The sequence below is a fragment of the Falco rusticolus genome, chromosome 1 (assembly GCF_015220075.1).
Source record: "Falco rusticolus isolate bFalRus1 chromosome 1, bFalRus1.pri, whole genome shotgun sequence".
In the NCBI taxonomy this organism is placed as follows: Eukaryota; Metazoa; Chordata; class Aves; order Falconiformes; family Falconidae; genus Falco; species Falco rusticolus.
Window position 1 is genome coordinate 36914959 of NC_051187.1, and position 17507 is coordinate 36932465.

The 17507-nt window shown below is 43.0% G+C and overlaps 1 protein-coding gene across 3 annotated transcripts in view; it reads right to left on the bottom strand.

The window, feature by feature from the left end:
• GCN1 (GCN1 activator of EIF2AK4) overlaps nt 1-17507 on the bottom strand; it is a 43457-nt gene that overhangs the window by 13094 nt on the left and 12856 nt on the right. For all 3 annotated transcript variants that reach the window (XM_037400789.1, XM_037400709.1, XM_037400625.1), the window contains 26 exons: nt 16884-16959; nt 16547-16706; nt 15446-15635; nt 15205-15329; nt 14684-14862; nt 14418-14511; nt 13576-13689; nt 13182-13380; nt 12563-12718; nt 9498-9679; nt 9132-9212; nt 8512-8655; nt 7658-7785; nt 7311-7500; nt 6832-6902; nt 5864-6029; nt 4754-4948; nt 4318-4564; nt 3593-3714; nt 3172-3286; nt 2533-2712; nt 1957-2177; nt 1172-1240; nt 888-1026; nt 573-769; nt 69-211 (listed from right to left, as the gene is read on the bottom strand). In XM_037400789.1, the coding sequence (XP_037256686.1) occupies nt 69-211; nt 573-769; nt 888-1026; nt 1172-1240; nt 1957-2177; nt 2533-2712; nt 3172-3286; nt 3593-3714; nt 4318-4564; nt 4754-4948; nt 5864-6029; nt 6832-6902; nt 7311-7500; nt 7658-7785; nt 8512-8655; nt 9132-9212; nt 9498-9679; nt 12563-12718; nt 13182-13380; nt 13576-13689; nt 14418-14511; nt 14684-14862; nt 15205-15329; nt 15446-15635; nt 16547-16706; nt 16884-16959 (3883 nt within the window). The remainder of the gene's footprint in view (nt 1-68; nt 212-572; nt 770-887; nt 1027-1171; nt 1241-1956; nt 2178-2532; nt 2713-3171; nt 3287-3592; nt 3715-4317; nt 4565-4753; nt 4949-5863; nt 6030-6831; nt 6903-7310; nt 7501-7657; nt 7786-8511; nt 8656-9131; nt 9213-9497; nt 9680-12562; nt 12719-13181; nt 13381-13575; nt 13690-14417; nt 14512-14683; nt 14863-15204; nt 15330-15445; nt 15636-16546; nt 16707-16883; nt 16960-17507) is intronic.

Here is a 17507-nt window from a genome sequence, read left to right on the forward strand (position 1 = left end):
AGTCTGAATCACACCAGTTTTTCAGCCATGGAAGAGAAATGCCTGCAGATAAGATGGTTATCCCTTACCTTATCCTCCACAAGTCATCAAACAGGCCATCCTCCAGCTGTGGCAGCAGCAGTGCAATGGCAGTCTCTGCATACATACTTATGATTCTCTGGCCAGCACGCAGGGCAGTATCCCGCACAAACTCATTCTCGTCTGCCAGTGCCTTAAAAAGAGACACAGAAAAGTGTCTGTGAAAGCTGGAGTTTTTCAGCACAAGATACAAAACCAACAGCAGGAAAACAAAACAATGTTTCCTCTCTCAGCCATGAGAAGTAAATGAACTACAGAGCTGTGAATGCACAAAGCTGATTTCAAGAAATTACTAGTGACTACAAAACAAGACAGCAAGCAAATAACTTGGAGGAAAAAATAATTTATCATTTTTTAAATATCTTTTTTAATAGTCCAGCCATGCTGGACAAGTCTCTGCATACCCCACAATTACTAGAAATGATGCTTAAAATACTCTGCAGGCTTCTTTTTATCCTCTAATAAATAAAACTCTTCAGGCCTCTGCTACATACCTTAAGGATACAAGGAATGATGGGACCAACATAGGGAGTGAATTTGTCTCCAAAGGTAATTGGCAGGTAGTTGAACATCATGATATAACCATCTCGTACATGTGGAGCAATATCCACTTTACTGGCAGTAGCTACAATCTCTGGCATAAGTTTCTCCAGCTTTTCTACCCCGAGCCCAGCCATAACTTCAGCCAGACCTGGGCACAAAAAGGCAGGGAACAGAGATGATATACACAAGCAACAAGCAGCTGATCTGATTTAACAGATTTAACCAGAGAAAGTCTAAGCTCAGTGTTCAGACACAGCTGTTCCCACCTTGAGCAGCACCAGATCGATCCACTGAGCTCTGCTCATATGTCAGGGTCTCCATCAGCCATGGCAACAAATCCTCAAAGCACGATTCTCCCATACCCTTCACCATGGCTCCCAACGCCTTTGCAGACACTGTACGCACCTCAAGGACAGGAAAAACAGAGATTTGCAAAATATCCAGTCAAAATTATTAAGACAGATGTGTCTGATTACATATGTACAGAAGATCAGGACGAAGTCCAACCTAATGCACTGAAAGACAAACTGTATTTGTACAGAAGACTTACTTCAGGTACAGGATCCAGCAGAGACGCCTTCAGTCCAGGAGTCACACTGGGTAGGTAAGGAGCCAGATCCTGAAACAGAGAGCCCGAAGAGTAAGAACTAGATTCAAAACGAGAAAGAAACGTATGTCACCTTCACGTAAAGGGCATTCAGCCCCTTATTAGTAACAATCATCCTTAACATCCTGAGACTTCGATCCGTTGCTTTCACAAAGCCGCAAATAAGCACGCTGGATTGTCCTGCAAGTCCAAGAAACAACACTAGTTCTGTGCAGATCACTCAAAACCTTTTTGATGCTCACCGACAGCCCAACACTTTGTATCTAAGGAAAATCCAACACACTCAACATTTACACAAGGTTTAAAGGCACAAAAATTAAACATAGATCTCTAGCCCACAGCGAGGTTCTAGAAATACTTTTCAAACAAACCCTGGATCCATTTCTAAGCAGCTGATCCATGTTTCACTGGTACTGGGTTTTGCTTGTTTGTTTGCCAAGGCATTTCTTATATGGTAAAAATTACAAGACCTTTTTGCAGGGATCAATCTGGTAATAACTAGATGACCAAAGTACAGAGCCGACAGTCTTAAGCACTTGAGAATTGTCACTGTCTTTATAGCCATTATCTGTTCATTTACATACATTTAATTAAAGCTGCACAGATTCTAATATTGTCTACGTTAACAGCAAAATCCCCAAACCAAATAAATTCTCCCTAGTGTTTGCTGTGTTATCTACTACACAGTAAATACAGCATATGGTTAGAGAGCGCTTATATCACCATACCTTCTGATCAGTCAGGGAGTACATGTTCCCAATGATCTGGGCAGCCATCTTCCTGGTGTCTGTGGAACGATCTTGAAAAGCTCTCTGGACAATTGGCATGATCAGTGCTAAGGATGGGGCATCAATGAAATGGACAAACTTGGTATCCAGTAGAGTCTGCAGACACTTCTGGGTCTTCCTGGAGGGGTCCGTGAGAGCATCCAACAGAACTGGAGCGATTGCTGAACGTTTTAAAAAAGGAGAGAAAAGACTGTAGTTGCACATAAAACAAAACCACAGTCAGGGTGAGCTGGTGTTCTTTCACAGGATGTTTTAAATCCTTCTAAACAACGAGGAGCATAGGCAACACAGGAAACCCTATTAACATTAGCTTACAAAATGCACAGGAGCATTCAAAAAGCCTTGAAGCAGACAGCTGCTGCTAAGCTCCCATGTTAATACTTTTCTAGGAGTAGTTTCATTTCCTATAGAAGTTTGCATTGCGGTGAATGCAAACAATGTAAATGTTGCGAATATAAACCTTGCTAGTATGAACCACGGTCGTGTCAGGACATTAGAGATGCAGAAAGTTCTTACCCAGGATCTCTGGATTCCTGATGACAGACCCAATCTGCCTGAGAGCTTGCTGACCTGCATTTTGCACCTTCACATGAGAATCTGTGAGCACTTCAGTAAGTTTTGGCACAATATTGGGTAAGCAGGAAGAGAGCTGTTTGGGAGCACAGTATGCCATAGCCCCCAGCAGTTCCACTGATCCTGTGCATGAAGTACACAAAAAGAGGAAAAAAAAGCAGCACAAAACAATACACGGTATTAAGAAGAGATATGAGAATATGATCACATTTACCTCAAACTCAAATCTACCAGTCAGAGAACACACAGAATGGATGAAATGCATTATGCCACTTAAAGACATCAAAAACTCTTTTTTGTTTTGTTTGTACCACAGAAAAGAAGCAGGGGAGGAAAACTCCAGCTTCTGGAGTCCTAGAGAGATAGGGGGTAAAAAGTGTCCCTTGAATCTTCTGGGGGGAAAAAAAACCTGCTCAAATCTGTCAGGGAATTCATTGGTATCTCACAAGCTCTAAGTTTCACAGTCCCTTATGAGACAATAAACTATCACGGCCATCTGTAGGGATGAAGGAATAAAGGGGAATGACAGCAAAGGGGACTGTGGGTTACTCTCAGTCACGTCAGTCAGATATTGGTCCATACCAGCTTTAGTTCTCCAAGATTCCTCTTCTAGTGCTGCAAGAAGTGATGGCAAAACCAGCTTCACTCCATGAGTACTCAAGTTGCTCATCACGGCTTTGGCACAGTCATCTGCAGCCTCCAAGGAGAAGAGAACATTTACAAGCTGTGCCACAAGGTGTGTTTTTTCTTTCCTCAGAGACCCAGTGGGAACAAAGCCTTCACGTAAAATAGTGGCTAAGTACAACAATGTGGTTAGCCAAGTAGCTCCCAATTAATGGCCAATGAAGTAAGATGCTGTCAGCTATTAAGATCAGTTGTTAGTAGCGGTATCTCAAGGGATAGGTCACCTGCTCAGTTTGCTTGGTTACAAACAGTATTCATATCCATTTTATTCTGGTTTTCTCTTAACACTCTATGTTCTCAGAAATGTAAGGCACCTTACCTCTCGCACATACTGGTTCCCGTCTCCAAAACAAAGCAGCAAGTGAGGTAGCACATGAACCACATAAGGTTCAAAGAGCTTTCCAAGCATGCTGCAGAGCATCTCAAAGGCAAACAGAGCCCCTAAAAAAAAACAGAAAGGACAGTCAGAGGAAAATACAACTGTATTTAAATGGGATGGAAAAAGAAGATATAACTACGAATTTCTCCAAAAGCACGCAAATCTCACAGCTGAAATTCTCTTGCCTTCTTGCACTAATGGCTAGTGCTGTTGTAGGGGTTTCTGGTCTCAGAAAGGGCAAGCAGCCCGGTAGCATTAAAAACACGTAGCAGTCCCCCGAGGCCTGGCTTAGGTAAGCAGAAATACGGACAGGAAACATTCAGCAACAAAAGGGACAAGCAGGCTGTGAGGGCCCCTCCGGGCCAGCTGGAGTGGAGCAACCCCTAGCAACACCTGCCTCTGAAAACAGGAGGGATGAGTGCACCCATATTGTCCAGGACCAGAAACCCTTCTTCCACCACAATGCAAACAGAGCAGTTTTAGGACGCTATACACAATCAAAGGCCTCATGACAGACACTTCCCATTTCTTTCTCTGCAAACTTTAGTAAAATAAATCTAGATAAACCAAGCACAGGGGGTTCAGGTATCATTTGATCCGACCGTAATGGTAGTAGGTACAAGAGAAATACTAAGTATTTGGAGGGCAAAGCTTTTGTCCCTTACCCTCACGCCGACGGAAGTTCTTCTTGTCCTGGATAGCATCAGTCAGTGTGGTCATCATCTCCTGCTGCTTGAGAGACAGGATGCCAAGGCCTTTCACCAGGCCTGCCAGCCCATAAGCTGCACCTTTGCGCTCAGCGTATTTATCAGACTCTAAAAGCAGCTGCATTAGCTTCTGTATCATTCCACCTGCATCCTCCTTAATTGCAGGCACCAGAGGTGGTAAACAACTTGCCACTGACTCTTGAACCTGTGTAAAACAACCCACCAGCTATGAGATCATGAAATTTTCATCACCAACATCACCAACATAACTTCCCCCCACAATGTCAGCCTTCTGTCACCAGAGCCATTTTTCCATCTCTGACATCCCGAAAAGTACCATATTGTTAACCTGCCTCTGCATGGAACCCGAGGACTCCTCCAGGAAGGCACCTACCTGCTGAGATGGAGTGGACAAGGCTGCTATCAGTTTGCCAACAATTGGTTTCACTTTAGGGTCACTCTTGTCCAGATGTTTTGCCAGTGAACCCATCAGAATGACCACGCTTTGCCTGACAGCATCATAACTGGCATCATTAGGAGCATTTTTCAGGAATTCTTCAAACACTGGCAAGAGAGAGTTAACATTGTCCTGAAAAACAAAACCACAGAACCTGCCACTAGAGTCCACTCAGAATGAGATCTGCTATGCTCAGTGGACTTGTTTGTTCTTCTCTGAGCCAACAAACTGAACAATCACACCATATTTACAGTTCATGTGTCACGTCACATAAAACCTTGTGCCATCCTGACAGGCAACAAATATTTCCTGCTTGACAGAAGTTAGCTCTTAAATACTTGATCCCCCAGATGTGCCAGCATGATGTCCTGCCAGAAGCAATGTAAGCTGCTAGGCAAGACTGCTACCCTAACCATCAGTGCCTGCTCCTCTGCTTGCTCCACTTGCAAAGGGAGAACAGAAACACAAAACAAACTTCACACTAGTTTTCTAAGAAACAGAAGAATGAATAATATGAAAACACTCCAATTGTCTGGGGCTTTACAGGAATGCAGAGGGCTGTCCAGAAGAGGTGACTGGCACATGTGAGGAAATCAGAAGCTGAGCAATTTACACCCTGTACACCTCTCCCATCTAACACTTCTGGAGAAGGACTAGCAGTGAGAAGAAGGATGAACGGCTTCAGTTGATTTCAGTTTAATTAAGCCAACCATCAGCAAGCTTTCATGTTTTGTTTTACATGAGGCCTTCCTGGGATTAAAAGATCTCTGGTCTGATTTCACTTTATTACTCCAGTTGATTCAGGGCTATTTCTTTTCCATAGCAATGACAGGGAAGAATTACACTTTTTCAACACTAGTCACTAACAGAACAACTCCAAACACACAAAAATTTCAACTACATGAAAGTTTTCAGGTGTTAAAAGTAACAGCAACCTTGAAGACATAAAAAAAAAAATTTAAAAGCGCCCCAACTATGCTCCAACACAGTAACTACGTTTTCATTCCATCTTTTTCCACTGCTAGAGAGAGCAATGTTCAGACTTACTTTGCCATGAGTGTTGAGCGTCGAAAGAGCCGCATCTAACATGCACTTCCTGACTTCAGGACTGCGATCATTCAGAGCATCCGGTACAAAAAACTGGAAGAGGGGCTTCACCTGAGAGCTGTCCAGATGCTGTGAGAGCTTGTTGAGGGCCAGAGCTATGCCACACCTGTAAAGATGGTGAGCTTGTCAGCTTACTGTCACTTGTCAGAATTTGCCTGAGGTCACAATCACGTTTGCAATCAGAAGTACAATTACAAAAACTGAGAGAGAGAACCATTATGAAATCAAAGCGCCTCAGAGTGTCCAGCCTATTTGCATTTCATTACATAACCCCATGCTGCAGGTTCCCAAAAGGACAACAATCCTCCAGCCATATAATGACTTTCATCCTGATTAAGCATTACTGATCCGCGGGCCAATACAGACAGACATCAGGATCACTTCATTTACTGCTGACATACAGCAGCTTTACAAGGTGCATCAACACTAAAGAACAGATTAGCTTAAGACAGGTAGCTAACAAGATTATCTCCAATTAAACCTGATAGGGCATAGAAGTAGACAAAAAGTAATTAGCCAAACTGGAATTCGTCCAGTTCATTAAGGCTTGCCCTGCCACTCTTGAAACAATCAACTGCCCATACAGAGGTGGGAATGCAGTAAGATAGGACAAAAATCAGACCGTCTGAGAGGGAAGGACTCTGCTCTTATCAGGACATAGAGAAGGCAGCATCCAATATTTTGATGGAACTCAAAAGCATTCCAGTTTGGCCTGCCCAGCCTGCCTGAGGGGCATAAATATTCTCTATCAGAAAGACACATGAAACCAGCAAGTCAACACAATTGCATATATGTAGTTTCTTTAATATTTCCTTATTTCTCCGCTGCCTGATCTTCTAAATAAAAAATCTACATCATCTCATTTGGATGCATAGGATGTGGTGAGATCAGTCTGAAGATGACTGTACCTTGCTTCCCACTGGTCAGGTGGTGATTCAGATATCACTCGTCCCAAAGCATCCAAAACTGGAGGTGGCCTCTGGAAGGAGAAAGAATTTAATCAGAATGCCTTTTCCAAGGACATGCAAACAGAGAATACTGTCAGCCGATCCTGCAATGCCATTTTACAATACTGCAGAGAGGTATGATGCCACTAGCAGAACAGCATGGTAAAAAAAAACCAGCAGAGAGCTAGCTTAGGCCCAGAAAGACTTAAACTGACCCTGCTCTGCCACGGTCTTCCTGTATCACCCAAGGCATACCTTCCACCTGTACAATGCCATTACTGGCTCGTAACTTGAGGCTCAAGACATTAAAGCCTGGGATAAGCTCAAACACAGCAACAGTAGGCTTCATGCACACATGACAAAAGGAAAAGCGATTTATAGAAAATATAAAATAAAGCACAAGCTTATGCATGTCTACCCCTTAGGACAAGAGTACTTACATAGAGCTTCTCCTGGTAAATCTCTGTAAGTTTATTCATGACCTCTGCTGCTTGGTTTCGATACTGAGCTACAGCTCTGGAAAGAGCTTCAGCACCTGCTTGTCGCACTGCCTCTTCATGGTAGATGACATCTTTGATCAGCAGAGAACAGAGGTCAGGCAGCAGCTCCAGACCCATGGACTCCCACAACCTGCAGCGCACACAAAGAGGTGACGGGTCACCCTTCAGCAAGAGAAGCCACTGCTACATGTCAATATCAGGGAGGCAAAGCCCCTGCCAGAGGAGCTCCATGAGGAGAGCACAAGAGAGGTCCCCGCACAGTCCCGTCAGCCAGGAGGAACTCTTACCTCTCTGCCAACTTCTGAATCTCATCTTCAACATCAAACTTTACTACCCAAAGGCGACGCAACAGATTCAGTCCATTCTTTTCATCACTGTCCGGTGTTGGTAGAACCATTTGTAGCTCCATCAGTCCCTGAATTAGTTTACAGAAGAATCAGTATAAGGACCTGATTTTAGAAACAGATGCTTTAAAATGCTTAAAACTTTTGCCAAGTCAAGCTCTTGGTGGTTGGAAGTGTCAAAATGCACATTTGCTTGTGCAGCACACTGCTTGTGCTGATGAAGGACTTGCTGGTGCTAACAGGTGAGATGGTGAAACTCCAGAGCAGGGCTCCACAGACCAGGTGCAGAGAGGCAACTAGGTTGTACTCTGGTGACTACAGTCTTTTCTGCCTCCAAGTACAGAGAAGCCAGCTCAGTGACCTAACCTGAGATCTATTTCATGGCAAAGGAAACCAAGCAACCTTCTTTTTTTTTTCCCTTTTCATATTCTCAGAAGGGACTAAGTGAGAAGCTTTCCAAAAACAATGGGTTCCATACAAACATAGGATTTTTTGACAACTTCTCTCCTTAAGACTAAGCTCTATACAACTGTAAACAGGAGATGTCAAGATGTCGTAACTACACCTGCTTTAACAAAACAAAGGTGTGGATAGACCCCGAGTACTCCTTTTTGCAAGATAAATGCAGCACAAAGTGTTACTTAGAGCATTATTGTTCAGTAGCTACTGCCGCCTCCTGCAGACACACTGCCCAAAGGCCAGCATCACAGCTGAAGCCTCTCTTCATCAGTATGACAGAAGATTCACCTCCTAAAAAATTAAGCAATTCAGTGTGACCCTGAATGACTCCCACCTACCCTGAGAGCTGCATCTCGAACATTCATGCATGGAGATTGCAGGGCCTGAAGTAACACATCGATCTCCTCCTGTTCTGCATAGGCACAGCCGTCCTCCCCACTGCTGCTCGTGCACAGGGCCGTCAGGGCATTGGAAGCCAAAACCTAAAATGCCATGAGGAAGTATTAAGAGATTCCGCCTCTACTTCTGACAAAGCACGTGCAGGGTGGGGGTTAAGTGCTATTACAAGAGAAGAAGTTCTCTAAGAACAATGACAAAAACAAGGACAGACAAATTCAGTCTGTTTGCCTTTCTGTTATGATTATTGACCTTTCTGCCATCTCATCCCTTAGAACAAACACTCAGAGGAGCAACTACTAAACTTCTTTGACAGAGCAAGGCCTTAGAGAAGGAATAAAATATCACCCGTGGAAGAGGGAAGAACATTTGGCGTAATGAAACCCACAGGAGAAAAAGGCGCAGACATTTTATTCCAGGAATACCATAAACACAGGAGAAAATAGGTAACGTATCAACCACCAGCCTCAGAGACTTAAACCAAGTGGGTGTATTTCCTTCATGTAGATGCTGATGAAACTTCGGCAGAATCCTGGCTGTGGTTATGAAGCTGAGGACTCACCTGTAACCGTGGAGAACCTGTTCCTATCACCCGGCTTAGCAGAACTAGCATGTCCCTCCGGGGCAGCAACTCTGGGCCGTTCTGAAAGGTTGGAGCAGGGGCAGGGGAGGCAGAGGGAGGAGAAAAAGCTTTATGTCTTGTGACTCCAAAGTACCTTGCCACTGTATGACACTCTTTATAAAAAACACCATCAAAATCTAGGGCTGGACAGGTATCCAAAGCCTGTGATGGAAACAATCTTACATTGGTAAACCTAACTCGAAGAATTAATCTGCTTTGTCCACTTCACACATTAGCTGTTTTATCCCATGCTTCATCCAAACAACTGTTGAAGGAGGTCATCTGATCCTCACAGTTCTCACTTACCTCATCCACCAGCAAAGCCTGGCCATTTGCCGATGATCTCAGCTGAGCATGGACCGTAAGGATCTGCAGAATCTTGACCAGGAACTCCTCCTTGTCTTCACTGTCATGGGGTGTCTCAGTCATAACCGTCTTTAGGAGAGGAAAGACTAAGGAAAATGCTGGAGCTGATAACGGAGCAGCACCTGCCAAAAGGAAAAACAGTCCCATAAGCATAGCTGATCCTCTCACATCTTTGTTTTATAATATTGACTGGTATAAAACGCACACCTTGGCAGCTCACGATGGATGTGGCCAGCTTCAGCCTTATGCCCAAACATGCTAAGTGACTGTAAGTATTTCTATGCCCCTAGAAACACCCTGGCTAAAGGACACTGTTTCATGTGCGCCCGGACTTAACCCACACAGACCAAGCTTAGCCTGTTTGAAGCAGTGCACGCAGCCAGCCCCCTGTTAGCCTCTGCCACTTGGCAACTCAACAGCGGCAACAGCATGGTTCCAACAGTGACATCTGGCATTTCAGTGTTAGGTCAGTGGTTGAACTTGATGATCTTAAAGAGTCTTTTCCAACCTAAATGATTCTGTGATTCTACCGAATGTTGTTGCTTGCTACACCAATGAGCTGGCTTTAATTAAAGCCACATTAGAATTCCAAATTACTTCCAATGATTTGACAATGCAAAAATACACACCATAAATGAAATTGAAACAGTTCAATGGATTAAAGTAGAGAAGCAGGCAAAACTGAGGTTTTGTCTATCCTGGAAATATCTGTGGGCAGCGGGGATGGAACACAAAATCAAATTCATCACAACCAAATCTGAAATAAAAGCTATTATGTAAAGTGCATTTAGTTTGTGTGTACACCCTGAGAATTAAAATGCACTAAACTAAAAAACCCAAACAAACAAATGACAAAAAAACCATTACAATCAATTTTACTTCTGAGCAGGAGGAATCCACACAGGAATCTGATAATTTAACTAATGCACTTCTAAAGTTCGTTTGTCCCAAAACAGGGACCTGTTCACTAGCTACATTCCCTTTGAACACTTCCTACCAACCTAGCTAACCTGTCACTCCAGTTTCCCACTGGATTCTTGAGAATGAGGTTCCTCTAATACCGGTGCAATTCTCAACTCCCCTCTCCTCTTAAAAAATTATAAAGCTTTTGGATTCCCTTTGTTAAAGATTTTGCTTCTTCCTTCTCACAGGGGCTTGACTATGGGACATAACAAATGCTCCTCACAGTTAGTCCAGTTAAAATTAACGTTATTAGATGTCTAAGGGAAATGTTTGCTTTCTATATCCTCTCTATGCTGTCAGAGAACGCCAGATTTTAAATTTCTAAGATGCAGATTAAGAGCACTGCAGATACAATACTGCAGTATTAGTCAGCTTATGTAGGGCATAGATACTGCAAAAGTAGTTCAAGGGAGAAATATTAAATAACAAACACACTGTGAGCTCCTAACTAACATGAATATCTTAGGGAACCCCCCCTCCATTTCTGATGGGGATTTTTCTCTGCTCAGTGTCTGTCTGCTTTTATGCTTTTTTTTTTTTTTTTTGCAGTTATTGACCAGATATTTTTAGGCTTAAACAACCATCCCTCTATATGCAGCAGGAGGAATAAAGCTTTATCTGAAAAGATAAATGTCCTATTAACACAGGAGCTGGTACTGACCAGCGCAAAAAAGGATTATAAAGTGTATCTTGACATTTCAGCAATGAATGATAAAATTTATCATTCATATTATAAAAAGGTACGGTCTGTCTTAGGTTTCATGGTAAGCTGAGAAACCTAAACTAACCTCTGCTAGTAATATTGCAAGACTCCAAAGAACTTTGAAAATGAGGAAAAATAATTTGATTATATAACATGACTTGTCTGACAAAGTGCTATGGAACCGACTTCCTTTCTCTTGCATAAATGAAAAAAAATAATCAGATATTAATTTCATTAAGCACTGCAGGAAATCTTGACAATACTTCTACTACTTTCTGGAAATAAGCCTGAAAATGGATTTAAATGTTACTGAACTTGCACTTACTATGGAAATTAATTGTATAGTGGAGACTCTGAATTATCACTGAGATGTTCAGCACTGAAGTGGTGCTTACCACAGTCAATTGCTGCTATTCAGCTGTGAAGATTACATGTGCCATAACCACACAACTGCAGCTCTGACTGGCAACAGAACAGCTAAAAGGAAAACTGAACTGGGGTAAGGGACCAAACGGAATCCTACGTTTCCCTTTAAAAATTATAAACCATCATCTACCACAGGAGCTTTTGATTGAGCTGGAGGAACTATCCAAAGCCTGGATGAACCACGTCTATCACTACAGTACACCAGATGCTTTAAGACAGCCTAAGCCATCCCTGCCCCTAAGGAAGCACACCTACCCTCCCTCTTCTGTAATGGCACAAGTACTTGTGCACTCCAGCATGAAGCAGATTCTAGTGATCTAGATTAAAACTAAGCTGGTGGGGAGAAAAAAAAAAAAAGAAAAAAAAAATCAAGAAAACAAGTTTCATTTTAATGCAGATCATATTCTTGCACTGTAAAAATATTGAAATATTGGTGCTTGCCTTTATGTTAGAGTGGGAAAGAACTGCTTCTTTTACAACCACGCCAGAATAAAATATTCATGAACTGCAGCAACAACATAGCAAACAAGCAGGGGCCACAGGTACTTCGCTGCTGAGATCACAGATAACAAGCAATTATTTTGTCTTTCCACTTATGCTAAGTGGTGTTGAAAGGTAGGAACTGTCCTTGGCAAAGATGAGCCTTAATTTCACTACTATTATTTCTGTATGAACTATTCTAAGAAAAAAATACTGTTATTTCGTTTCTATGTTTACTATACTTGTAACATCATTTCTACTACTACCACAAAAAAAAAACCTTTAAGTTTTTCATATCTATGAAAACTTATCTGATTTTTTAAAAAAAGTTAAGTCTCACCTATAAAACATTATACAAACCATCAGAACTAACACAGCTCGCAGACATATTGGTGGGGGAGAAGGTGTCAGAGGCATCTACACCACTTCTTACCTGGCTCTCCCTTGCCTGTTCGGCTAGGAATGGTATGGGCATGCAGCAAGCCAACAACTCTGTTCAGCGCAGTAGGCAGCTCTTCTTGACACCAGGATTCATCTAATTCACATTCTGGTTTCATCAGGCGCAAGGTCACATGGCTCACTAAAGTACCTGGTATGAAAGAATAAAGAATCTGTGAGAAGACTAAACCCAAAGATTTCTCGAGAGAAAAGTCCCCAGGAGCAGAGCCCCAAGAATTACAACAAAGCTCTGTACAACAGCCCAGGCTGCACAGAGAAGGAAGCACAGCCCGAAGGCTTACAGGGGACAGCTTCACAACAGTTACACCTGTGAGTTACACTCCAAACCGCACAGGGGAGACAGTCCGATTGCGACCAACTGCTACTGAGACATGGTCACGATGGCTAGATAAGTCCTAGTCTTTGGACCCAGTGCTATCCAGCAGCAGGATCTCAGGGACATCAGTCATCACCCTAAGCACTGTTCCAGGGTGGTTTTTCTGCTTGGCTGTCTGTGGTACATGGTCATGATCCACAGCTTGTAAGGAGCATGAATTTTCACTTTTGTGCCATAAAATACACCCTGCCCTTAAACAGCAACTGCAAATACTAACCTAAGGTTTTCAGTCGGGCAGGCATGACACAGGAAGCTAAGGAAAGAAAAGGTTTCTTAACCCTTGGAGCAGCCAAAGGTGATCGAAAAAGTGGCAAGAAGGAACCAACAAGACCAGGGATGTACTGAGTTAGACCAGGAGGCTTTCTCTTTATAACAGCATCCAGGAGTCCTAGAGCTGTTTCCAGCTCATTATCAAGCTGTAAGAGAAACAATTTAAAAGGTTATCATAAGATCTTCCATAGGGAAAAAATCAAGCTGTTAAATCTGATTTCTAATGAAACAAGGAAATCGGGTTTTGTCAAACATTCTCTATGCTACTCCATTTTCCTTACATCAAAATGACTTGGGTCATGGTAGCTGCGGAGCTGGCAAAAAGGACCATCGAGGCTTACCTCCTTCAGCCGTTTTCTTATCTGAGACTCCCTTTCCAGCTGTGCATGCATCAGCTCCTTCTGCTTACTAGTCAGCTGCACCTCATCCTTTATTCCTTTCTTCTTCTTTATTTCCTGCAGTAGAGCACCATAGACATTAATAACTGGGAGCCATTAACACCATCCCCTCCACCAGATAGGAAAGTTGGACACATTGGCGTTTTTTGCACTTCACTTTTAAAACAGCATCAAAATATTCTTCCAAGTATATCACTCTTAAGTGAAGACACAGAGTGGGAATCAGCAGATTGACACTTTAGCGTCCCATTAGCAGAATGACATCAGTTTCTCCCACATTTCAATCTGTCACAAACTATTTGACATCATCAAAAAGAACTGTCCAGCTCTTTCTACAGTGGATGGGCATGTCATCCTCCCTAGAGCAAACAAAAGTCAACCTCCAATAAAAGACTTCTCCAGTCAACCTGGTACATTCCCTTCCTTTCACCAAATTCTTCCCCGCACCTACACCCACTGCTCTGGCCAGACTCAACAGAACTGCTGGCTGTCAACAAGATGGAAGCACCTATTTAACAACCCTGACCAAAAAAGTTACACAACATACATTGAACATGAAATGAAGGGAAAAATCGGGTATTACAAACAAGTAAGCACACTCTGAAACAAGTAGACCACCACATAAATTGATACAAATACAGAGAAAAACTGATGCATACAGATACAAGAAAAGACAACAATCAGGTATTCAAAGAAGTTCAGAGAATCTTTCCCAACAGAAGCCATGCAAAGGTTCATGTAGTGAAGGTTCTGACCAGCCTGGCTTTCCTGTGCCATCAACTCACCTCCTTCAGCTCCAGCTCAATGATTTGTTCCTTGAAAGAATAAGCTTTGTTCTCCCTCTTCATGTTAGCCTTTTTCATACTATCCTGTTGAGCACTGAGAAGGAAAAGTAGAGAAAAGAATCAGCACTGCTCTGGACTAAGATCCAGGCACACAAATCCGGGAACTCCTGTCCAGAAAGAGCATCTGACAAACCCACTTGCCAACCGGCTAGGTGCCAGCAGCCATCAATCCCCAGGTGCACAGCAAAAAGAAACTATAGTCTTACCTCTGTATTATAGACTTGTCATACAGTTCTCCCTCTGGAGTCTTCATGATAGCAAATTCCTCTCGAGTAACCTGGCACAGAGCTGGGTTCTCCATTGATGCTGAGATAGTGCTGATGAGCTGTGGGAGCACTCTACCAGGTGAAAGCAGAGAGAGAGATCCCACTGCATTCATAGATGACTACCAAGAAAACAAAGGAAAATATTGTTATCAGCATTCCTTGAAACTGTCTCAAAAAAGTATGCTCTGTTGAGACAGCCCACATTATGTTCCAATTCCTAATTCCTTGTTGAGTGGGTACTTGAATTTTACCTGAAATTCTACTCAGTTGCTGGTACACATGCTTTCCCCATTAAATCCCAGCTCCTTTTCACCAGAGACATAGTCTTTGAACCTGCCTTTTCCCCATCTTTTAGACAAATCTCCTTCCTTATAGACCAGTTAATACTTAACTCCTCCAGAAAACTCTCCTCTTCCAAAGTACCTCCCAAAACTAACACAAGGAAAGCAGAGGTTTATCACCTGGTTCTCCAGAGTGTAGGCAGTGATCCTGGGTAGTATGTCATGCAGGTGTTTGGTAACGAAGTCCTTGGGATCTATCTTCATCTTAATGAGGAGGGCTGGCCAAAGACCCGGCTGCACAGCCACTAGCAAGAAGAGATGAGCATAACAGATATCAAGCAGACTGCTAATACAATGAAACAAAAGGTAAGGTAAAAACCCCTTACACTGGCCCTGACAGTGGTCTTACCCCATCACTCACCTACAGATGGATGATGGCTCACCAGCAGCATCTCCAGCGCCAGCTTTTCTGGCTCAAAGGAATCCACATCGAGCCCTGCCACACTCGAGATGACACAGAGTGCCTCATGAAGGACACGGGGAGGAATATAGGACCTTCCTAGCTCTGACAGCTCTCCCGACTCCATCACCAGGACCTCATGAGGCAGAACCTGAGTAGACAACTTGGCATTAACACATAATACCAAGCTTTCCTGAGCCCTGAGCGCACGTCCTCACAGTAACATACTGAATACCAACCATCAGCTCCCTCTGTCAGTACCACAAAAAGGAAGGGAGGGATACAGGACAACAGTGGAACCAAAGCAGCGATGACAGTGACAGAAATGTTAAGAATGGAGGACTGCACTAGATTTGGCAAGCCAGGGTAAAATAAAACTTAAACCGACCATTTTTGGCAAAGACTTTGGAAAAGGTTGAACCAGCTGGCTGGGAACAGTATGCACAACTTCTGCAGTCTAATTTTACCCAGTAACTTCTCAAAAAGACTTTACTCAGGCTGTATCTTTGACACGGGAAGACTATTTACAAAGTCCCAGCCTTGGTACCTAATTAATGCAACTTAATCAATTATACAACTTGACATGGTGCTGGCTTAGCAGCATGCCCAATAATATAGCACTCATTTCCTTTTTTTATTTTATTTTTAATTTTTATAGTAGTTTCTACTAAAGTATTTATATTACATTTGTTTTAAATAGGCAGCCTGAGCTATAACCCAGGGCCAAAGAACTAGGATAGCGAGAAAGGAACGAAGCGCTTGGTCTTCCAGCAGATAAAATTTGGATTAAAATAAGAGAAGGACATGGAAAACTGCAGCTTCCTCCCTACGTAATTTTGAAGAACGTGTCTTCTGTGTATGTAGGGAAGACTAAGCACACCACAGATGCTGATACAGTAATATGCAGTCATCTAGTGACAAGTGACATTCTAGGAAATCATCTGGAACTGAATCATCTTCATCTCACACTATGTCAATCCCAAGAGCAAACCTTGGGTAGGGAGGTGACTGGCAGCATACAAGCAACTGCCTAAGCAGAGACTATTCTTCTTGACTACTCACCTTATGAGAACTGAGAACCACTTTCAGCTCCTCCAAGAGCCCATAGGCCAGTTTGTACCCTCCCAGAGAGGCCAAGAGCTTCCTCACTGTTTGATGGGCCTGTCTTCGAACATGCCAGGTCCGACTCAGCAGTACTGCAACAAGGGCACGGTGATACTGCCTGAAAAGAGAGAAATACAACGGGTTTAGCAAGGGAGGCAGCTCTGCAAACCAAGTGGACACAAAAACACAAAGAGTTCAACATTTTTTACAAAGTCCGAAGCCCACCCTCTCTACTGCCCGCATTAACACGCAGGGGTCAGACACAGATCGGTGGCAGCAAGTGCACGCTACGTACTGAACTTTACTTTCAGGCAGCCGTTGCACATGATCCAAGAGAAGGCGCTCTGTCAGTTGCAGTACTGTACACATCGCTGTGGGAAAAGACAAATATTTAAAATAGCATGAGACTTCATAAAGAAACACATTTTTTTACCTGAAAACAAACAAACAGCAAGCAAAGCATGTTAAAATAGCTAGCCAAACTGAGCCTCTACATAATCTTCTCAGTGAAGCTGGAGACAAATCCAACTCAAATCTGCCAAGGCTGGAAACAGAGCCATGGTTTCATAAAAACGTTGTTAGCTGAATCCCAGCAGAATTTTCCTGACCACGATGTGTGACCTATTTTTGTTTAAGTCAACAGAGCAAACAGAATGATAAACACCGTGCTCGCTGCATCAATGCCAGTAATTCCTGAGCCCTGCTGAAACATTTTCAGCGACGATAAAACGTCTACTGAATTCATACTTAAGTGCATAATATCATTTGAATAGTAGTTTTGGTATTTTATCTTACACCATCTTCTGTGCTTTAACTGTCACTAGGCTCTTTGGTTTGTATATCAATGTTCAATCACAGCATCAAAGCAGGAGCAGAAAGCTCCTGAAAGACGGGGTGGGTTACAACCCGTATTAAGTAC